The sequence below is a fragment of the Agrilus planipennis genome, unplaced genomic scaffold (genome assembly GCF_000699045.2).
Source record: "Agrilus planipennis isolate EAB-ADULT unplaced genomic scaffold, Apla_2.0 scaffold393, whole genome shotgun sequence".
Classification (NCBI taxonomy): domain Eukaryota; kingdom Metazoa; phylum Arthropoda; class Insecta; order Coleoptera; family Buprestidae; genus Agrilus; species Agrilus planipennis.
Genome location: NW_020439057.1, coordinates 46396 through 69388, shown reverse-complemented (window position 1 = coordinate 69388; position 22993 = coordinate 46396). Strand labels below are relative to the sequence as shown.

At 30.5% G+C, this 22993-nt stretch overlaps 5 protein-coding genes and 1 long non-coding RNA gene across 9 annotated transcripts; all 6 read left to right on the top strand.

Annotated features, from left to right (window-relative positions):
• Positions 1-96: 96 nt before the first annotated feature.
• On the top strand, positions 97-1199 carry LOC108743180. Its single transcript, XM_018478648.2, has one exon. It carries the CDS (start codon positions 296-298, stop codon positions 977-979), a length of 684 nt encoding a protein of 227 aa, XP_018334150.1. The 5' UTR covers positions 97-295; the 3' UTR covers positions 980-1199.
• Positions 1200-1289: 90 nt separating this feature from the next.
• Positions 1290-4003, top strand: LOC108743179 (protein prune homolog 2). The gene is made up of 5 exons (XM_018478647.1): positions 1290-2272; positions 2331-2666; positions 2778-3039; positions 3154-3366; positions 3697-4003. The coding sequence occupies exons 1-5, from the start codon at positions 1885-1887 to the stop codon at positions 3821-3823; spliced, it is 1326 nt and encodes a 441-aa protein (XP_018334149.1). The 5' UTR covers positions 1290-1884; the 3' UTR covers positions 3824-4003.
• A 476-nt stretch (positions 4004-4479) lies between these two features.
• On the top strand, positions 4480-7049 carry LOC108743174 (LIM and SH3 domain protein Lasp). Of its 2 annotated transcripts, none has more exons than XM_018478637.2 (3): positions 4480-4738; positions 5991-6085; positions 6258-7049. In XM_018478637.2, the coding sequence occupies exons 1-3, from the start codon at positions 4667-4669 to the stop codon at positions 6979-6981; spliced, it is 891 nt and encodes a 296-aa protein (XP_018334139.1). In that variant the 5' UTR covers positions 4480-4666; the 3' UTR covers positions 6982-7049. The 2 variants fall into 2 exon arrangements, with proteins under 2 accessions (XP_018334139.1, XP_018334140.1); XM_018478638.1 differs by lacking the exon at positions 4480-4738 and adding an exon at positions 5218-5447.
• A 597-nt stretch (positions 7050-7646) lies between these two features.
• Positions 7647-10560, top strand: LOC108743173 (putative leucine-rich repeat-containing protein DDB_G0290503). Its single transcript, XM_025977073.1, has 6 exons — positions 7647-8672; positions 8731-9028; positions 9100-9405; positions 9469-9686; positions 9746-9970; positions 10107-10560. The coding sequence occupies exons 1-6, from the start codon at positions 8532-8534 to the stop codon at positions 10500-10502; spliced, it is 1584 nt and encodes a 527-aa protein (XP_025832858.1). The 5' UTR covers positions 7647-8531; the 3' UTR covers positions 10503-10560.
• A 313-nt stretch (positions 10561-10873) lies between these two features.
• Positions 10874-22993, top strand: LOC108743170 (alpha-mannosidase 2). Of its 3 annotated transcripts, none has more exons than XM_025977071.1 (17): positions 10874-11157; positions 11487-11639; positions 12510-12764; positions 12829-13148; positions 13225-13526; positions 13597-13783; positions 13840-14017; positions 14078-14262; positions 14326-14511; positions 14681-14939; positions 15001-15173; positions 20678-20884; positions 20939-21117; positions 21255-21388; positions 21444-21719; positions 21775-22071; positions 22883-22993. In XM_025977071.1, the coding sequence occupies exons 2-17, from the start codon at positions 11517-11519 to the stop codon at positions 22910-22912; spliced, it is 3291 nt and encodes a 1096-aa protein (XP_025832856.1). In that variant the 5' UTR covers positions 10874-11157; positions 11487-11516; the 3' UTR covers positions 22913-22993. The 3 variants fall into 3 exon arrangements, with proteins under 3 accessions (XP_025832856.1, XP_025832855.1, XP_025832857.1); XM_025977070.1 differs by lacking the exon at positions 22883-22993 and adding an exon at positions 22235-22875 and having other exon boundaries at positions 10877-11157; XM_025977072.1 differs by lacking the exons at positions 10874-11157; positions 11487-11639; positions 12510-12764; positions 22883-22993 and adding an exon at positions 22235-22876 and having other exon boundaries at positions 12957-13152.
• LOC112905170 lies at positions 19684-20261 on the top strand. Its single transcript, XR_003231602.1, has 3 exons — positions 19684-20004; positions 20062-20188; positions 20243-20261. It is a non-coding gene; the product is annotated as an uncharacterized LOC112905170 (long non-coding RNA).

The window sequence follows — 22993 nt, the reverse complement described above, 5'->3', positions numbered from 1 at the left end:
TTTATTGAATATAGTTTATAAAACACTGATTTTGTATTGTTTCCTTTTTAAAAAATTTTATGACTATTACGATTCCAGCGAAATTCTCCAAAAATCCAAGTTTGCCGCGCAATATGTCGAGTCGTCCAGTACTTCTTGTTAACAGATTATCATAACGAATCAGATAGTTTGTCAAAAAACAAAAAAATAAAGATGCCATGAATAAAAACTGACCTGACATTAGATATTTAATATTTTAGACAAAAATTATTACTTTTTTTTAGATTTTTTGGTTTTACAATAAAACATTAAAAAAATGTCCAAATCGTCGTGCAAACCTACTTTTGAGCAAACAATTAATTTAGCGAAAAAATGTGTAAATACTCCTTCAGCTACACAGCAGTTAGTTCTTGATAGACCAGTGCCCCCAATATGTAGACCCCCTTACGCAAATCAAGCTGCTCCAGTACAATGCCCCAACGTGAAACATATAAAGGTCTGTACTGGAGCTGAAATGAAGAAGAAATGCTTCCAGGCTAGACCTTGCGCTGCTCCCATAACACCCCCAAAATCAGCAGGTCAAAAATTAGCATCTCTAATTCTTTTTGGTGTAAAGGCAGCCTTTGCAGGAAGTTTAGTTTATATGACATACGAAATGGGTTTGTGGGGTAATTCGCAAAGTACCGAACAGATTTGGAAGGAAATGTGTGAAATTTTTGGGTTGAGTAAAAAGAGAGAAATTCCAGAACCAAGTCTTAGGTGTAAAGCTGAACGGGAATTAGGAGCAATGGCTCAGCCAGGATTTCCGGATGCCTGTTCAAGAATGATGGTAGACACAGAAAGAACTGTATACAATCTTCAAAACACTTGGAATAAGATTGTTACAAGCATTTTTTGGTTTTTCCTTAAAGGCCCGGAAGAACTTATAAATTATGTTAACCAGCAAAGTAAAAAACCTGTTCAAAGAAAAGCTAGTGGATGTGAGAGAGGAAATAAATAAATTGCTAATAAGAAGTATCCATTATCGCAATCCAACATGAACGTTAACTCAACAGTTTTATTAATTGTATTTTTGACTTTATATGGACCACGTGTATACGTTCTACATTGATTTGACTAGGTTCTACGCCTGTAGTTTATTTTTCCTCTTTTTTAAAAAACACCCTTCTCAGTTTCTCGATTATTTTCTAACCAATTAATAAAAAATGAAATTCACGCTATTTTTTTTTTTTGAATACCCTGTATAGCAGTATACGGATAAGGCAAAAAGTTTAAAAATACAAATTTCTTTGTCGGAATTTATGGTGAAAGTGTGGAATATGTTTTTTCAACCACGTCTATTTGAAACCATCACCTTCTTCTCTAAAACTATCCTAAACTAATCGAACTCTCAATTTTTTTTTTTTTTAACAAAGCGTTTGAAGGTATTTGTATGAATTTCCCTGCCACATCGTACTTTTCAGAAGAAGATGGTGCCACCCTTTGACGATTGTATGTAATAGAATATCCCTATGTTCGGTTTTTAACTCGCTGCTAGTGTAGAGTACACTGTCTTGTCACTGTATGTAACCCTTGTTAACTTCAATATCTGTTGTATTAAAAATAATTAAATCTATGAATTAAATTGTATTGTTGTATCCTGACATGACGATCCTGACATCGTAAATTTTAGTGGGTCGTTGTAGTATTTATCCAATGTTTATCTGTGTCATGTCTTGATTATTAGCATAATATTGTAAACAAAATATAAGCAACAAAAGTGGTGTAAATAATATAGTGAAATAACGTGAATAATCATTAGATTATTTTCATTTTCATAAATTTATGTAAACCTTTTCTCGTACAATATTTTCAGCATGATTAAAATTGGATTTCTAATGCCAAAGTGAGAGGAATATATAAAAAATGGATTTTTCTAAAACAACTGTTCTTTCAAATTTTACCGAAGCCCAATGCACTAATGAAGAGCTTCTATCTGATTCTCAAAATACTCAGCTTTCTTTAAATGTATCTACAGAAAATAAAATGGCAAGTGGAGAAGGAATTATGAAATCAGTGTCTGTTTCCAAAAGCGCAAATGATTTTCATCCTTTAATGTCTCCTACCTCACCCATTTCACCTGACTTTCCTGACTTGATACCTGAAAAGTCAAGAAATAGAAATGTAAAACAATTTTTTAATCCTGAGGTTAGTAGTTCTCCTAAAGAAGGAGCTGAACATTTGGAAAATTTGTATGAAAATCACTTAAACATGGACTTGCCAACATTAGAAGAATATTTTGAAAAAATCCCAGGTACCTGAAAGCAATACTGAATGAAGAGAATTGTATTTTATAACAGATATTATTTTAGATTTTCCTGATAGTCCTTCTGTACTTAAAAAGTCCCTTTTATTTGATATGCCATGTGAAATATCAAACTGTGATGGCAGTGACACAGAAAATGATAAGTCTGTGTACGAAGCACATTTAAGTGAAAATTTTCAGAATGTTGCTCTTAAACTTAATGAAAAAGAGGGCAATTTAAATTTCTTAGCTCACACTACTCGCAGCCACAAGTTGCGCAAAATTCGCGTCACTCAGTCAGCAGCTATAGAAAGTGAAGTGTCCAGTATTGATAGCGATCCTGATAGTTTAAAATCAGATGATATTTTTATGGAGCCAGAGGAAAATAATACCACCAGTAGAGGTATTTTAAGTCTTTAAAATTTATTATTTATTGATTCTACAGACAGATCTAATATATTTGCTGTAGATGTTTACAAAGAAATAAATAATTTTAATTAAATTATTATTTCAGACAGTGATACACCTTTCGAGCCTGTTGAGCCACTGAGTGCAGATGAAGAAAGGTGCCATGCAAGACATTGGCAGAGAATGATTTTACCTGGAGGTGAACAACGTACTATTGACATGAGAGTAATAGAGCCCTACAAAAGAGTGTTATCACATGGAGGGTATGTTAGGGGTAGTGGAAATACTGCTATTGTTGTATTTTCAGCTTGTTTTCTTCCTGATAAATCCCGTATTGATTATGATTATGTGATGGACAATTTATTTTTGTAAGTGAAAAAGTTTGAAATTTTAATTACATTGGCTGTAGTTTCCTATAGAAAAAAAGATTAATTAGATTTTAATTCATTTTTGGAATACTATGGAGAACCTTTTTACTTTAGGTATGTTTTATGGACTTTAGAGCGTCTAGTCACTGATGATTATGTTATGGTATACTTACATGGGGGTGCAACTCGTCTTCCTGCATTCAGCTGGTTAAAAAGATGTTACCAGTTGGTAGGGAGACGTTTAAGAAAAAATTTAAATCATATGTACATTACCCATCCCACAATTTGGATAAAAACAATGCTCTTTATGGCAAAACCGTTTATCAGGTACTCTAACTGTTATTTGACTATCTTCTATTTGATGTCGCATATCTTATCATTTTTTATTTACTTTTACAATTTTCAAAAAGTATGTACATAAGCTATCGTCCTATCTATTCAGTTTTACAGGATTATTTTTGCAAAATGTTTATGAGGTTTGGCAAAAATTTTTGAATTAGGGGTCTGTAATTTAGGATTATTCATTTAATTTTGCACATTCTCTGTTTAACTTCTTTTATAAAATGAAATTCATGAGTTGGAAAATATGTATTGTGAACTTGTTTCGCAAATAACGATTTAATAACTTGTAAGACGTTTATAATGCATTACTTTCAGTTCAAAATTTTATCGGAAAATAACTTTTGTTGGAAATTTAAAAGAATTGTACAATAGACTGCCAATAGAGACCAATGCTGTACCCGATAAAGTGAAGGCATTTGATAGTCTTCACTGTAGAACATAAATAAAATAAGAAAAATCAAAATATGTGTGAACTGCTTCATTAGGATCTCCTAACTTTGGACCAGACCACTAGACATCGAATCTGCGTACCTAAATAATTGTAATTAATATAAAAAGTGATGTGTTTTTTTATGTAACACTTTCAGTATTCGTCTTGTACATTCCACGGGAAAATATCTTTGCTGTTNTTTAAGGCTGGCATTATTTCTTCCGTAGAAAAGAAACTTTTTTATCTGATAAATTTTAAATTAAACGGATCAGTAAATTTATTGTAGGAATAAGAACATATCAGAATACGCAAAACTTGATTTATGTTGGCATTTGTTACGTCTTTAATTATCTTAATTCAATTCATTTACACATACGGGAACCAGTTAACACATAATATATTACTTATTTCGTAAATCAACATCAGTGTCGTAAATACAAAAAATATTAAAACTTAAAACCAGGATTTTAGATTCGTTTGAATGTCCGCCGTTAAGAAAATTTTTACAGATTTTTAATTAAATGCTAAATATAAAACGTGTTTCCTTCTTTATTTTTAAATTAGCATTACGTAGAGATAAAAGAAAAAAATAAAAGGTAATAATTATGACGTAAATGTAAAATGCAACAGTTGGTAGCCATATGTTACCATATGTTTAGAATATTCTGTTGCTACTGCGCGAATGTTGAATGTGCCTAATTATTGCTGAATGGGTGTGCTTTCTCGTCTTATTAGTGATTGTAATTGCTCCGTAGTACACGTTTGAACGAATTAAGCGGTTTTAAGGTCATTTCAACTAAAAACTTGCAATTATTTTAATGTATTACAAACAGTTAATTATCGTGTTTGTTTAAAATGAATAATAAAAAGTGTGCAAGGTGTGAAAAGACTGTATATCCAACAGAGGAACTGAAGTGCCTTGACAAGGTATTCATTGCTAGTATAATTTCGTGCTTTTTTTTATTAATTTCTGCCTATTTTTTATACAAATTCGCTGTACAATTGATAAGTATTGTAATGATATCAGTCATCACTACCGACCATCCTAAAAACGTTTATCATGAGAAAGTATGGTATTGTGCTAGGATGTGATCTAATTCAATAATGAAATGACTCATGAATATTTCGAATAATTGCTCCACGTGATATTGTTTAATTTAATAGGGGTGGTTGTCAGTTTCGGAGTTATGTACCTATTCATTTCTAAGCAGCTCTAAAACAGATTGTTTACTGTAATGATAATGCAAACGATTTCACCAAATTGCTTTCTGCATTCATATAGCATAACGTAATATATTAATCTAAAAGGAACATTGAATTTTGTAACGCCTTTTAACGTGCGTTGCAATTATAAAATAGAGTTATTTATAAGCATGAATAATCAGGCTTCGTATATTAACACATTTTGAATTTAATGGTTGTACTGTTTTTTTGATTTTGCTGACCTAGGTCAAATGTGACTCAGTGCGATTGTTTATTATTCGTGCAGTATTCAATATCTTGTACATTAGAATTAAATTTATTCACTACTAAGGAGTTTTAGTATTTTGGGATTGAAAATATGCTTTAAATCCTTTCAAGTTTTAGAGTCATCGCAATTCAAGCCCCTTCATGAAGCAAGTACCTAATTGACTTGGTAAACGAATTACTTTCTAACTTACAAATTGTAATTCAGGGTGCTTGAAGTACCTTCAAATTACTTGGGCATTTCAGTCTAATTGTTTTTGAAGTGTTTAATTTGAGGTCTTTGGATTTTAAAATAATGTAGTTGAGGCTTCATGAGCTAAAAAACATTAAGTAAGGGCTTTAGGCTTAAGGCTAGAGCAGTTTTGGCGAGAGCTTTGATATGGGTACCACTTGTTAACAGCTGCTAAACCTATTTACATACATATAAAACAATTTTTAAATTTGGTGATATAATATGTATTTCTGTTTTTCTATTTACAATGCTATGTTTATCATTAACGTTTCTTTTACAAATAATGAAATAAATTATAGATTGTTATTTTATGTTATTATCGTGTTATCTTCTATCCTTTTACTTGCCTCGCAAGGGACGTATTGAAGTTAATTTTTGTCAGAAAGTTGTGGACGTGAATGTGTTTTGATATTCCTTAAAAAATAATGTAGTAGTAAAACTTGCATGATACTTCATCCTTTAATTTTATTTTATTTGAAGGTATGGCACAAGTTCTGCTTCAAGTGCAAAGAATGTGGAATGACCCTGAATATGAGAAACTACAAAGGTTTTAACAAGGAACCCTACTGTGAAGCGTAAGAATATAATTAAATAAATATCTATTTAAATAACATTAAATACAAGATTGTTTTCATTTAAAATTTAATTTGTATATTCGAGAAAATGTTGGACATTTAATTATATCAATGTTATTTATGTTATAATGACAACTGGTAACTTTTTAAATGATAATCATTCTTTTTGTAGACATATTCCTCGAGCAAAAGCGACAACGATGGCGGAAACCCCGGAGCTTCGTCGTATCGCAGAAAATACGAAAATTCAATCTAATGTAAAGTACCATGCGGATTTCGAGAAGAGTAAAGGTAAATTTACTCAAGTGGCAGATGACCCCGAGACTTTAAGAGTGAAACAAAATAGCAAAATAATATCGAACGTAGCGTATCATGGAGAACTTCAGAGGAAGGCCGAAATGGAACAGAAACGTACGATTAATGAAAATGGCTTGAAACAACAGACGCCTGCTTCAAGCATCGACCAAGCAAATGCAAACAAATCCCCCGTGGAGCTTACCAGTAGCCCTTCTACCGTTACCCCTATCGGCAACCCCACAAATATAGGAAAAATTGCTGATTATGATCCCCAGGCTGTTGCAAGTCCTTATTCTGGAAGAAATACGCAGACAGTAATATATACGTCTGACCAGGGACCGGTGAACAACCCCCCGCAACGGCATATTGGATCCGTGCACGATATCGACCCCGTCAATCACAACTACGGTTCCTTAGGCAGAGTCTACAGAGCAATGTACGATTACGAAGCACAAGACGATGACGAAGTCAGTTTTATTGATGGAGATTTGATTATTAACGTAAGCAGTATAGATGGGGGTTGGATGACTGGGGAAGTACAGCGGACCGGACAGGTGGGAATGTTACCCGCTAATTATGTACAACTTGCCAACATTTAAAGAAAAGCAATAAAATTAAAAAGAACTGAACGGGATACGGTGATAAAAATAGATCAACGACAAAAATTGGAAAGCTGGTTGCGTGTAAGTTTATTACAAATTTACTTGTCACATTCTTTTCTCTTTGTAATTTTTAAAAGTACACGTTATCAATTTCTGTAATTCATTATAAAAAAGCATACAAAATAAGAACTTGGCACTTGAATGGAATACCGTGTAAAAGTCTGCAAATGCAACATTTAAGGCTGGCATTATTTCTTCCGTAGAAAAGAAACTTTTTTATCTGATAAATTTTAAATTAAACGGATCAGTAAATTTATTGTAGGAATAAGAACATATCAGAATACGCAAAACTTGATTTATGTTGGCATTTGTTACGTCTTTAATTATCTTAATTCAATTCATTTACACATACGGGAACCAGTTAACACATAATATATTAGGGATACCTAACTAATAAAAAATAATTGATCATTCCGTATATTTTCTATTAGACTTTGCTTTTGCTTTAGGAATGTGTGTATAAAAAAATTGTTATGTTGTATTAGCTTTGATAAATAATATTCAAATAATTTTTAATAACAATTTTCATTTATTTTTTAATACTTTTGTTTTTTTTGTAACAGAATGCGTTTTATTTTTTTGATTTAACAACCCCACTTAGACATCAAAAAAGAAACTAATATTTACTAAAAAAAAAAAAACAATTGTATTAGTATAAATACAGCATATTAATAATTTATTTTTAAAACATTAAAAAACTCAATTGTCTGAGTTTTTAGAATGTATTTGTGTTATTAGTTGAAAGAGAACTAAGTTTACAATTATGCTAAAGTAAAATATCCTATCCAAAGAAGGCTGATAACATTAAGTGGCTTTTAAATGTAAATTTTTACAATTTTTCGAGTATTTTTTAAAACCGTTCTATGTTCAAGTAGTCCAAAACATTCCAACTTCCTTGCATTTAACAAAGTGCCTAACTGTATTTGATCAAAATTTGTAGAACATTTACAATTTTGTAAAACGTACGCATTTACAAACATTTTATTCCATATACAAATATATGGTATACATAAGCATATATGTAAATCCTGTTAGCAATAGTTATTGTTAATTATCATGGTGCTATTTATCAAAAAAAGTTAAAAATAAACCCATTTTTTATTTACTTATTATACAATTTTAGTCCATAACATAATAGTTAGGTACTAAAACATCTGTTAATAATTATAACAATATGCCACACGTTATGTTATTGCATTTATTGAAAATAAAATATTTTTTACATAAAATGATAAATAGCTTGTTTACTACTATAAGTTGTAAATTATGATGTTAAATAAAATATTAAAGATAACGTTTAAAATTTCAGGCCTTTTTGTAGGATTACACATGAAAACTGTGTTTGATAATTTCTTTATCAAAGTAAAAATGTATGAGTCTCCTGGGATATGAGACCTTGATATCTGTGCATATGTTCATTTTTTTATTGTATTTTTTAAATTTAAATGACAAGCGTGGATGAAATAATTTTGTAATAACTGTCAAAAATGACTTCAAACGATGAAATTGAAAATTTATCCAACAGTAAAGCAGATAATTTAGGTTTGGGAGATATAAATGTTCCTGAAATACCAAGTCATATTATATTCCCTAACGAATTAAACCTTTATTTAAGAGATCAAGTCCAAGTAAGTAATGATGGTAATCAATAATTTAAAAACTCAATTTCATCAATATGTTCTATAGTGTTTGATGTTTGAGAAAGGGAAGTTACAAAAAAAAATAGTTGAATGTGAAGAAGATCTTACCAGATGCAAGTGTGAAATAACTTTACTAAAATCTAAGTTGGAACAGTATGAACAATTATGTGCCCCCAATAGTAATTACGCAAATTTGGCAAATACGTATAATTGCAAAATCGTCGAATTAAGTAAAACATTACGTGAAAAGTCGTGTGAATTAGAAAAATACAAGACAAAATGCTCAAAACTAGAGCAAACAATAGTTGAATTTCAAAAGAATGACAAGGAGGCTGAAGTAACTGGTAAATAATAGTTTGCTTATGTGTAAATAACTTATAACAAACAATAGACTCTATTAATTTGTTTTATAAAGAAACTCATAAGGATGCAGAAAATGAAGATGATTCAGAAAATAAGATAAAATATTTACAAGATAATCTCAACTTCACCAAGGCTAAGCTTTGTGAAGCCAGAAATATAAACTTAAAATTGAAAAATGATCTGAAATTCGCCAATAAACTGCTGCTTCAGGAAATTGGAGATAATTTCGATACCATTCAGAAGAACATTTGTACTGCTGGTTCAAATTGGAGGGGCAGAGCTCAAATTATTTGTGACTTACAACAAAAAAATAATGAACTTAAAGAAAAACTAAAATTGTATCAAGACAAAGATCAGGGTATGTATCTAACTTATATACTTCTTTTCCTTTTATACAGGATAATGATCAATTGATTATTAGGTAAAGTAGATTTAAGAAAAGATGATAATAAGAAAATTGACGCGTTGCAACAAGAAAATCAAAACTTAAGAAAAGTATTGGAAGATACTAAAAAAAAATTAGATGTTTTACGTGCGAGATGTAAAGTTTACGAATCCGAATCAATTATGCTGAAGACCAAATTGAGCGTTACAGCTGAGCAAAATGAAAAGAACAATAAAATTATTACCCATTTAACGGTAATACATAACAAAAATTAAATTAAAATCGAAGTACCAAATCGCTTTCTGAATTTTAGAGTCAGATTTCTGATTTTCACGAAAAACAAAATAGCACCGATAACGAGAAACAAAAATTAACTAATAATTTGGAAAAGGAAAATAAAAACCTCAAATTGCAACTTTCAAAAGAAAAATGCTTGTTAGAGAAGCTCCAGAAAGAACTTGATATGAAAATAAGTTGTATAGAAATGTTAAAAAGAGATTCTGAAAACAAGAAAAATGCGTCTTACTTTGATTCAACAGTAAGTGACTTATTATTGTCTTGAAAAATTAATTCTGTAACTCATTAACTTATTAATTTTTGGTGGGGACAAATTATGATAACCAGGACCATTCTTTGTACACCTGTCCAGATTATAAACCATAAAAAATTTTTAGAATGCTGATATTCGAAAATTAGAAGGAGAACGTATTCGGTTGGTTGAATTAACCGAAATGTTAAATAAGCGATTAGAAAACGAAAAAGAGGCGCATTTTAAAACGCAATCGAATTATTTATTCGAAAGGCACAGAGCAGCCAAGTTGGAGGCAAAATTGGCTCGAGTTAAGACGGAGGGATGTTCAACAAATCGCTCAAGTAATTACAGTACCACCAGTTCTAGACAATTTAATACTAATGAAGAACTGGAAAATAGATTAGAATTGGCGAATGAAACAATTAAATCTTTAGAAACAAAACTGAATTTAGAAAAACAGGAAAGGGTAATGGATTTTGAGAAATTTACGGAAATATTAAAATATCAAACCATTAATAGCGCAAGTGAGTGGGATTAATTTGATTTATAAAAAAGCAACAATAAAAAGCTACAGTATTATGATCCATTATTTTTTATTTCTTTAATTTTTAGTTACTTGTTCGATGTTTAAAACGGTTTATTAGTAATTATTAGTCTCAATATTTTGCACATTGAAAATATACTAAATAATTCTGGGTAATAAATCATGATTTACAATAGGTATATTTATTAGCATTTGTTTAATATCTACAACTAAAAAATAATTGTAAAATAGATTCATGTAGCAATAAAAATAATAAGATAGTCACCGTGTATATAATCATTTGCAACACCCTATATATTGGGATTGTTGAAATCTGTCAATATTTATATTTACACATTTAATTACTGTATGTATTTTTTACGATAATGACACTCAAAAATACTTATTCAATATTAAAACTGAGTTTTTACATTCAAAATTTAAAAAGCTAGGAATACCTACAAGACTTGAAATACAAATTAGAACTTTTAAGAATTTGACATATCGACATCTGTTGTATTTAGGGACTGTAAAGAAAAACAAAAAGAGAGCTAAAAGAAGTAATCGAAGTGAACCTCAAATATACATAACTAACATTTAGTAAATATTCATTTCCAGGAAATAAATGTAATAATTATTAATGCTGTATAATGGATAATGAGTGCTGAAAGTACGTTTCAATCATTTAAATTAAAAATACTTGCTGTCATTTAAATTTTACGGTTTAATTCCAAATAGAGGCTGAAACTTGTTTATATTGTTGATATTTGTAAAAATTACTTACGGATATCCTTTTACAAACTAAATTACAATCAGTGTTTATTAAAATGCCGATATAAATAATATTCTTGTGTGTTACAACTTTATTCAAATAAAGTCTCACACAATAACTAACATCAAACAAATTTATATAATTATTTGCAGGACTACCTAGTGTTTCAAGTGTTAATAGGATTTTATTGTTTTTTCTGTAGAAGTTAATAGTGTTTTCTATTTTAGGACTTGAGAGAGATACAAAAAGTGCATGAGATGCGTACAAGAAGACTAATACTGATATTTATTTTGTGTATAATTTCTGTGACTTTCACCGTCATTTATTTTTTGACTGGGAGTTTAACAAATGATACTGTTTTTGTACCCAAGCCTGAGAAGGTAAACAGAACTTTAACATTGTTGTAGATAAAAGTGTATACACACGTAAGCTAAAAAATTTTTAACAACTACAGAGATAAAATAATGACACTACATAAAATATATATTCTGTTACATGGAGCAAATTGTTGTAAAAAATTGTGCATGTAACTTACATTACTATTCAACATTTCTCATTATTTTAATGATTAAAAATTTGAGCAGTGTTAGCTGAAATTATTCTTTAAAAAGGAAGTGACAGGATATGTGGTTACTTTATAAAATAATGATAATACAAAAATCAACAAAATGTAAATTACTATTATATTACTAACTACTTAGAGTAAAGGATAATAGAAGTTTACATAAGGTATTTATTATTAATAATTGGGATATCTTTTAAATGAAATTCCACAAATTAGTTTTTTGGTATCAGTTATTTTGGAGTTATTTTTAAATACCTAGGTTGGATACAATGTAATTTAATAAGTATTAGTAATATTTGGTAAACATGTTTAATTCAAAAATTAAATAAAATCAAACTATTAATATTTTCCAAATTAATGCACTTCATTCAAAATTTACTTATATTTTACTTACTTGATAATTAATACATGTTGATGGATGCGTATAATTTTATTAACANGATTATGCATGTAACTATTACAGAAAAATTTTTGTTAGGGACGAATACCACGATAAATGCAAACGATTATTAAAATTAAAATATTTTTTATGTTTACTGCTTATTACTTTCACTTAAGATGGGCAGATATATATAAAAATTTGTAATTACCTGTTTAAAAGTTGAAAATAGACTTTAGATGATCTATCAACTTATAGAGATGAATTTTATGAATTAGAACTTTTTGTTTTATTAAAAAATTTTAGTATGCAGATAAGAAGTGGGTAGAGTTTGAAGGACGATTGAAACAACTTGAGAGTGATTTAGTAAACCATCATGAAACAATAAAAGACATAAGCCAATCTCTTCAAAAAATCGTTACAGTGAAAAGTAAAAATGCACCAAAAATTCCCGAAGAATTACTCCAAAATGTTGCAGGTCAGACTTTAATTTCAACCCAAATAATAAACAACAATGGTTGCTCTATACAAACAGGTCATACTCCAAAAACTGATATTCAGGTAATACATTGTAAAGTTAATATCCTTTCTAAGATATATCGGAAAGGATTACTTAATTTTCAAGATGTTGGAACTTTATAAACGAATTAAGTTTGACAATGTCGATGGGGGTGTTTGGAAACAAGGGTGGAAAATTGAAATAAATGAGAAAAATTGGAATAAAGAACATAAACTGAAAGTATTTGTTGTTCCTCATTCTCATAATGACCCTGGTTGGCTTAAAACAGTTGATGAGTATTATTTGAGTGCCACAAAACACATCCTGAATTCTATGCTAATTAAATTAGAAGATGATCCCAGGCGCAAATTCATTTGGGCTGAAATTTCATATTTTTCAATGTGGTGGGAAGAACTGGACGATTCTGAAAAGAAGAGAGTCAAAGAGCAAGTATTTCTGTTCCTATTTTTTTTCATTGGGGTGTCTGCTTTTTTATACTTTTCTTTAATGAGTAATTTTTAGATTGTTAAGAAAAAATCAACTTGAAATTGTAACAGGTGGTTGGGTAATGAATGATGAAGCAAATTCGCATTGGTTATCAGTTTATTATCAGCTTTCTGAAGGTCATCAGTGGTTGAAGAAAAACTTGAATTACATTCCCCGTAGCCATTGGTCTATTGACCCCTTCGGCCTTAGCCCAACGCAGGCGTTTCTATTAAAGAATTCTGGACTACAAAATATGCTACTGCAAAGGGTTCATTACTCCGTCAAAAAGGAACTTGCACGCAGGAAAGAATTAGAATTTAAATGGAAGCAATTATGGGGTAGGTATATTATTAAAAATCTTCCAAAGACGTACTTATAATACTTACGTGATTATTTTTAATTTAATAGATGATGGTAGCTCCTCTGAAATTTTCACACAAGTTATGCCGTTTTATTCGTACGATATTCCTCATACTTGCGGCCCTGATCCAAAAATCTGTTGTCAGTTCGATTTTAAAAGACTTTCAATTTATGGATCAGTATGTCCATGGAAAATAAATCCAAAACCCATCACTGAACAAAACGTTGCAGAGAGGTATAACAAATCATTTAAAAATAATTCAATTGTTTCTCATAATACACGTATGTTAGAGCAAGCCTTCTTTTGGATCAATATCGTAAAAAGTCGATGCTTTTCAAGACTAATGTACTGCTAGTTCCTCTTGGAGACGATTTTAGGTATACTTTTCCAACAGAATGGGACAATCAGTATATGAACTACCAGAAATTAATGGACTACATAAATACTAATGTGAATTTACACGCTCAGGTCTATTACATGCACTTAATTACAATTTTTAATTATTTCATTTTCTTCTAATATTTTTAGGTACAATTTGGAACTTTAAGTGATTATTTTGATGCCGTAAGAGCAGATAAATCTATGAAAGAATTTCCAACATTAACCGGAGATTTTTTCACTTATTCTGACAGAGACGACCATTACTGGAGTGGATACTACACTTCCAGACCATTTTATAAAAGAATGGACAGACTTTTACTCTCATATGTACGGTAAGAGTACTTAATTAAAGCAAAAATATAATTTATTACATTCAAAAAATAATTTACTTTCAGGGGAGCTGAAATTATTTTAGCATTGTCTCAGTTGTGTCAGAATTCGGATTCGGTTTCTTCCAAAACTGGTGTTAATTCTTTAGAGGAGATTGTCTCCGAATCGCGACGTTCTTTGGCTCTATTTCAGCATCACGACGGAATCACTGGAACAGCTAAAGACCATGTGGTGATAGACTATGGAAAGAAGTACGTTTTAAGTTTTTGGCGTTACTTTAAGTACATTAAAATATGAATAAGTTTTTTAAAACTATACATTCGTTCACAAAATTATACGTTATTTCGGTAGTGAGCTGTGAATGTACAAAATGGTTCAATAATAATAGATAAACAAATAATTGCAATCTATATTCTTTAGGATGTTGGCATCGATAAAAGGTTTGCAACATGTAATCCAGGCGTCAGTAAACTCATTGCTGCTTAATAATTATCCAATGACGACAGATGAGGTCGTTTATAAAGTAGACGATATTTGGAGAAGTCATGATAAGGCGCCTGAAAGATACACTATTACTATAGGACCAGAATTGAGTACAAAGTACATTGTCTTGTACAATTCTCTTCCCCAAGCTAGACATGAAGTCATTTCATTTGTGGTTTCTACACCATTCTTACAGGTTCAATGATAACGGTATTATATAGGATTCTATTTAACTTGTAACAAATTCTTTTGAGTAGGTTTTAAATTGGAAAGGTGCAAGGGTCAAATGTCAGGTGTCCCCTATATTTGAAAATAGCTACGAACCTCTCATTTCTCATTCAAAATACGAAGTGTCGTTTATAGCATCTTTACCAGCTTTGGGATTAGTCCGATATGTTATACAGGCCCTTTATGAGAAGGAAGTACCCCGGTAAGTGCACTCCTTTCTAAACAATAAAAAAAAAGTTAACATATGTTTTTTTAAAACAATCTTTTTACATAGTGTATTTTTCTTAAAAGTTTACATTCTTGTTCTATCTTGTACAAGGATTTGCTTAAAGAAGACTTTTCTTTTATTTGTTTTTAGGGAGACAACTTACGCAAAAGTAAAGATTCTTAACCNATATATATAAAAATTTGTAATTACCTGTTTAAAAGTTGAAAATAGACTTTAGATGATCTATCAACTTATAGAGATGAATTTTATGAATTAGAACTTTTTGTTTTATTAAAAAATTTTAGTATGCAGATAAGAAGTGGGTAGAGTTTGAAGGACGATTGAAACAACTTGAGAGTGATTTAGTAAACCATCATGAAACAATAAAAGACATAAGCCAATCTCTTCAAAAAATCGTTACAGTGAAAAGTAAAAATGCACCAAAAATTCCCGAAGAATTACTCCAAAATGTTGCAGGTCAGACTTTAATTTCAACCCAAATAATAAACAACAATGGTTGCTCTATACAAACAGGTCATACTCCAAAAACTGATATTCAGGTAATACATTGTAAAGTTAATATCCTTTCTAAGATATATCGGAAAGGATTACTTAATTTTCAAGATGTTGGAACTTTATAAACGAATTAAGTTTGACAATGTCGATGGGGGTGTTTGGAAACAAGGGTGGAAAATTGAAATAAATGAGAAAAATTGGAATAAAGAACATAAACTGAAAGTATTTGTTGTTCCTCATTCTCATAATGACCCTGGTTGGCTTAAAACAGTTGATGAGTATTATTTGAGTGCCACAAAACACATCCTGAATTCTATGCTAATTAAATTAGAAGATGATCCCAGGCGCAAATTCATTTGGGCTGAAATTTCATATTTTTCAATGTGGTGGGAAGAACTGGACGATTCTGAAAAGAAGAGAGTCAAAGAGCAAGTATTTCTGTTCCTATTTTTTTTCATTGGGGTGTCTGCTTTTTTATACTTTTCTTTAATGAGTAATTTTTAGATTGTTAAGAAAAAATCAACTTGAAATTGTAACAGGTGGTTGGGTAATGAATGATGAAGCAAATTCGCATTGGTTATCAGTTTATTATCAGCTTTCTGAAGGTCATCAGTGGTTGAAGAAAAACTTGAATTACATTCCCCGTAGCCATTGGTCTATTGACCCCTTCGGCCTTAGCCCAACGCAGGCGTTTCTATTAAAGAATTCTGGACTACAAAATATGCTACTGCAAAGGGTTCATTACTCCGTCAAAAAGGAACTTGCACGCAGGAAAGAATTAGAATTTAAATGGAAGCAATTATGGGGTAGGTATATTATTAAAAATCTTCCAAAGACGTACTTATAATACTTACGTGATTATTTTTAATTTAATAGATGATGGTAGCTCCTCTGAAATTTTCACACAAGTTATGCCGTTTTATTCGTACGATATTCCTCATACTTGCGGCCCTGATCCAAAAATCTGTTGTCAGTTCGATTTTAAAAGACTTTCAATTTATGGATCAGTATGTCCATGGAAAATAAATCCAAAACCCATCACTGAACAAAACGTTGCAGAGAGGTATAACAAATCATTTAAAAATAATTCAATTGTTTCTCATAATACACGTATGTTAGAGCAAGCCTTCTTTTGGATCAATATCGTAAAAAGTCGATGCTTTTCAAGACTAATGTACTGCTAGTTCCTCTTGGAGACGATTTTAGGTATACTTTTCCAACAGAATGGGACAATCAGTATATGAACTACCAGAAATTAATGGACTACATAAATACTAATGTGAATTTACACGCTCAGGTCTATTACATGCACTTAATTACAATTTTTAATTATTTCATTTTCTTCTAATATTTTTAGGTACAATTTGGAACTTTAAGTGATTATTTTGATGCCGTAAGAGCAGATAAATCTATGAAAGAATTTCCAACATTAACCGGAGATTTTTTCACTTATTCTGACAGAGACGACCATTACTGGAGTGGATACTACACTTCCAGACCATTTTATAAAAGAATGGACAGACTTTTACTCTCATATGTACGGTAAGAGTACTTAATTAAAGCAAAAATATAATTTATTACATTCAAAAAATAATTTACTTTCAGGGGAGCTGAAATTATTTTAGCATTGTCTCAGTTGTGTCAGAATTCGGATTCGGTTTCTTCCAAAACTGGTGTTAATTCTTTAGAGGAGATTGTCTCCGAATCGCGACGTTCTTTGGCTCTATTTCAGCATCACGACGGAATCACTGGAACANACATCATCTTTTTCATTGCATTCAGAAAAATAGCCAACAACTTCTTGTTGTTGCTCCAAGGGGAAAAATTCTTTAATTATCAACTCTATTTCTTCAAGTTTAGGAAATGTGAATGTTGGAGTTTCTACTTCCGGATCAGTCGTGGCAGATAGATTGCTAGCAGATGAAAAATCAGCAAAATCATCAAAGTCATCATCTTGTTTATCTTGCTCTTCTTTTAGCACATCGGATGAAGTTTTTGTAGTAATATGGTCATTAAAATCAGCAAAGTCATCAAAGGTATTCTCCTTCTCTTCATCACAGTTTTCAAACCTGTCATAATTTTCAATTTCTTTGTGTTCTATGCCATCACTGGTCTTTGCATGTGAATTAGTAACAATTTCAACTTTTTGTCTTTCCTTATCACTTGCTACTGATTTGATTATGATTTCATTACTATTACAACTTCCTTCATTTTCTATATATGGTGATTCAATTCTTTCAACACCTTGAAAATTTAATGCATATTTATCTTCTTGACTAGAATTGTTAATTGATACAGACAAATTAGTGGATTCCAATGTTTCATTTCTTAACTGAACATCACAGTTCTCCTCTTTAAATTTACATGAGTCAGATATACAATTATTTTTCTCACTACCATTTTCATTTATTTCAGACTCTAATTGTGATATTTGATTAACGATTCTATCATGATTAGGTTCTTTCTCATTAATATCAACTGTTTGTGTCTCTTCTATATTTGTATTGTTCTTGATTAGGTCTTCACATTCTGTATTTATAAATACAGTTGAACTGGAAATATTATTTTCCAATGTACTATTGATTTTCTCAAATTTAAATGAGTTTTTTGCATCAACAGTAGGTTCATCTTTACTTTGTGAATGATTTTGTACTAATACTTCTTCTTCATTTAAAACTTGTTTTTTTGTTCCAATATCTGATTGTAAATCACTACGTTGATGTTCTTCATTCAAAGAGCATTTTAAAGTATCTTTATTTTGACTGCTAATACCATTAGAAACATGATCTACAATGTGGGATATTTGTGGCGTATTGTACGGAAATGATAATACTGCAACAAAATCACAAACTGTATTCAATATAAATTAAAGAATGATTAAACTCCTACCATCAAAATCATATGATGAGTCCCTTGCTGAATTAAAATCTCCAAATTCATCATTATCAAAATCATCTAATGGCCCTACTATAGGTGGTGGAGAGCTATTAAGTAATGGAGGAATTGTGTTGGACATCTAACGTTAATGTTGCAGATTAAGAACGAGTTACTATAATGTTGCAAATAGACACATACCTGCTTGAAGTTTTTCCTAGCTACCACAAGTTTATAACTTTAAAGTTAGTTGCAATAGCAAATGTGATGAGAATCATTTCACCAGTGTTTGCCAAAAACGTTATTATTAAAATTAATAGTAATAACACCTTAAAAGGTCCTTAAATCACTTTTAAGCCAATAATTTTAATTCACGAGGTAATGTTTTGACACTTCCAAAAAAATCTTTGTTTGCAATTCCATTTATGTATATCACTTCACCAGATATTGAGTTCATGAAATTTCATCGTGAAAATTTAAGTTACTTACTTCTCTCATCTACAGCGTTTTCATATGAAAATTGTACTTAATAAAACACCAAAATTAATACCCTCTGGCGCTCTGGCTCATCAAATTTTTCTTTTTCTCCGTAATTTGTCAGCTGTCATCGTTGTTAAGCTGTCATTCATAGATAACAGCTGTCATTGTTGATATCGAAATAATAAAGGCGTTTCATTTAGCCCTATGATGTAGTCATAGATCGTGTCTCTGGCTGCTCTTGCCGAATTTGTAATTATAAGATAATGGAGAGATAGCTCCAAAATATATATAAATTCTGTATTAATAAAATTTGATTTTTTGTTATAGTAAAGAATCCGAACGTCTATTGATTAATAATAATCAAGATTAATAACAAATGAATAATTTATTAAAACAAATTTTGTCAAGAAAATATTTGCAACCTTATCTTATTTAAAAAATTAATAGTGTCTATTTTGAAGTCGCAACTGACTTTAAAATAATGATGTAAAGTTCAAAATTTTTTCAAAATAATGTAAAGTATTTCGAAAAAGAATGGATTTAACTTATAAAACAGGTAAAACAACCAACAAATGTACAATTTTAAAGTTCAACAAACTATTATTATGCACTTACTAAAAAGAGAAATAAATGTAAATGGTAAAATAATAATGGAACAATGAATTATAAAAAATGTATAAATACATGTTTACTTCTAACAATACAAATGAATGGTATAATACAAACAAAGCATATACATAAACAAGACGAACTGTTCACATGCTCATAATACAGCGAAAGTATTTAAATAACAATTACGTTTATGCAAAGTATGAGTGCTACTTATATCTATTAAAATGAATCGTCATAATTTAGAAATATTTTTTCATATGAAAAATCATTATAAAAAGTTAAAAGCTGTGAAATGTGTTGTAGATACTGGAAGATCTCGATTAGAGCAACACCGTTCCAAGAAGTAAGTACTGTACTTCATAATTTTCATTTCCTTGAGTAACTTATATTTGGTGTTTAGTGCAGTTTTGAGAGGCTTTCAAAAAAAGAAGCGTGCAATTAAGGGTAGTAGATGTAACAGAGCAAGAACCCTCAGTGACCCCCGGCCACAGACAAGACGAAATTTGTCAGATGTGCCTACTTCTCAGGTAGATTTGTTCCATTTTACATTACATTGTATTTCATATAATAATTGTGTATAGCAAAACAGAAGCCTATCAACAAAAAGATGGATGTATAACAGTGACATAAAGAAAAAGAGTAAACAGTTATCTAGTCGAATTGGGTCTTCCGCATCTGAACAGAAGGTAAATATTTGTACAAAGCTTTACTATACATAGCTTTAAATATCTGGGATAGTAAAATACTTATGTTATTAGTAATATTGTTTTGTTCTTAGTAATATGATTTTGTTCTTAGTAATATTGGGTAAAACTTCTGCATCGCTGCTTTTTTGAAAATGCAACTCTTTTTTGCTGGAAATGACTTAAAATGGCCTAATTATGAAAAACTTACATGAANATATGTTTTTTTAAAACAATCTTTTTACATAGTGTATTTTTCTTAAAAGTTTACATTCTTGTTCTATCTTGTACAAGGATTTGCTTAAAGAAGACTTTTCTTTTATTTGTTTTTAGGGAGACAACTTACGCAAAAGTAAAGATTCTTAACCATTATATGGATATTCCTACTCCCACTGGATTTTCTTTTGTAGAAATATCCCCAACTCCGCGTGAATTTAGTATTCAGAATTCAAAAATTGTAGCTTCCTTTACCACATTTGGCCTTTTAAAGGCCATTAAAATCGATTCTAAAACTATACCAATTCATTTAGACTTTGCAAGGTAATCATCGTAACAATTTTTACTATATTATGGTAAATAAAACAAATTTTATAGATATGGTGTTAGACATACTCAAGAACGAAGTGGAGCGTATTTGTTTTTACCAAATGGCAATGCCGTACCAATATCTCTAGAAAGTACCACCGTTAAAATTATCGAAGGCTCTATTTTCTCATCTGTTCAAGTTCGTTTGCCTTATGTGCAGCATTCAATAAAATTATATAACAGTACAGGTAAATTAACTTCTTTAAAGTTTACTATTGAAATAAGCAGAAATTGCTAATCTTAAATACTACATCTTTAGTTTTCTTATTACAATAAAGTATTTTTATATTCTTCAAAGTGTAATTATTTATATTTTCCTATTTAGGGGCCGATGGTCTGGGTTTAGAAATTGAAAATTTGGTCGATATAGAAAAAACAACTAACTTTGAATTAGTTATGAGACTGATGAGTAACATAAAAAGTGGCGAAGACTTTTTTACCGACTTGAACGGATATCAGGTGATAAATTTAATTATTAAAACTGTTTAAGTTTATCATCCTTTCTATTTTACAGCTAATACGAAGAAAACGCTTTTCTAAACTTCCGCTTCAGGCGAACTACTATCCCATGCCGTCAATGATGTATATAGAAGATAATGGAACCAGATTGACCATGATATCGAGTACTCCTTTGGGCTGTTCGTCTTTGAAAGAGGGTCAAATGGAGGTTATGCAAGATCGTAGATTGAATCAGGATGATAGCCGGGGATTGGGTCAGGGAGTTTTGGACAATCATCCTACAAGACATGTATTCCGAGTGGTTTTGGAACATAGAAAACGGGACTGTTATGTAACTAAATTTGTAACTGTAATATGTATATATAATTTGATCATATTTTACTTAGGGTACATCAGATAATTATCCGTCTGGTTTTCCCACTTTATCAGTCCACATTGCTTCCCAGTCTTTGTTGAATCCCATTTTCAAATTGCTCCGAGTTGAAGATGAAGACCTGTCGTCACGCCCAGTCTACATGCCTTCAGCGGCCGAATTTGGGGTTGATTACACCCTACCTATATTGAGAACTGACGTCTTGGTTGGTAACAAGACCTATGTGGCCGTCACCTTACACAGGCAGCAATTGGATTTGTGCTTCTCAGATGAACCTCTTCTCCATCAATTCCCTCTCAGCTCAGGAAAAGTAAGAAATTTATCTATTTTTCAGGTGTTATTGTTAAATTAGAAATGCGAATTCTTAATTTTATAATTTGCTGTCGTTTCTGGGAAGTGTCGGTATTTTTTGATCGAAGAAAATCTGTTTGTTTCGTTGTATCTGAGGATCATTTTTTTCTCGATCATTGTAGGTGAACTTACATGGACTTTTATCATTAAATGGCCAAGGAGGAACTCTTACTGAATCGTCGTTGACATATCTGTTCACCAACCGCAAATTAAATTTTTCCGAAGATATACAGTTATGTCCCATGCAGCTAAAGACATATTTATTCGATCGTTTTATTAGGTGAAAATTGTACTCGCCTAAAATTAATTTACCGTACACATATACCTATTAGCAACTGTATTTTATACATACATGTATTTGGGGTATTTTTTTTACGTAGGTAGCTTACATCAACTGATAGTTCCTTTTTTTTATCTCACGTTTTAATTTATTGGGAATGTATAATACTCACTAATGGGAAAGATATTATTTTGACGAAAAGAAATCTCAAATATTTATATTAAATGCTAACTAAAGATCTTATAATTTATACATATAACATAGTTCTATTTATATACTATTTATTTTCTTTTTTTTTTTGGTAAATTGTGCAGCTTGCTAACTGTTAATATTCCGTTATATAGTTTTTTAATTAAAATTTGGTTTGAAATTTAAATTTTTAGTAGGATAGGATTTCTTGTTGAGAAAGAAAAAATGCACGTCATATTAGTTTAAAGTTTATTTATAGTATGGTCAACTAAAATAATGCATTATTTAATTTCTTTTTTAGTGCTATAGACAGTTAACAAACCCAACATAAATAACAAATAAATATATATTAACTTTCCGTATAGACTGTTGTATCGCATCTTTAATAAAGATTTAATTATTTAAATTGAAA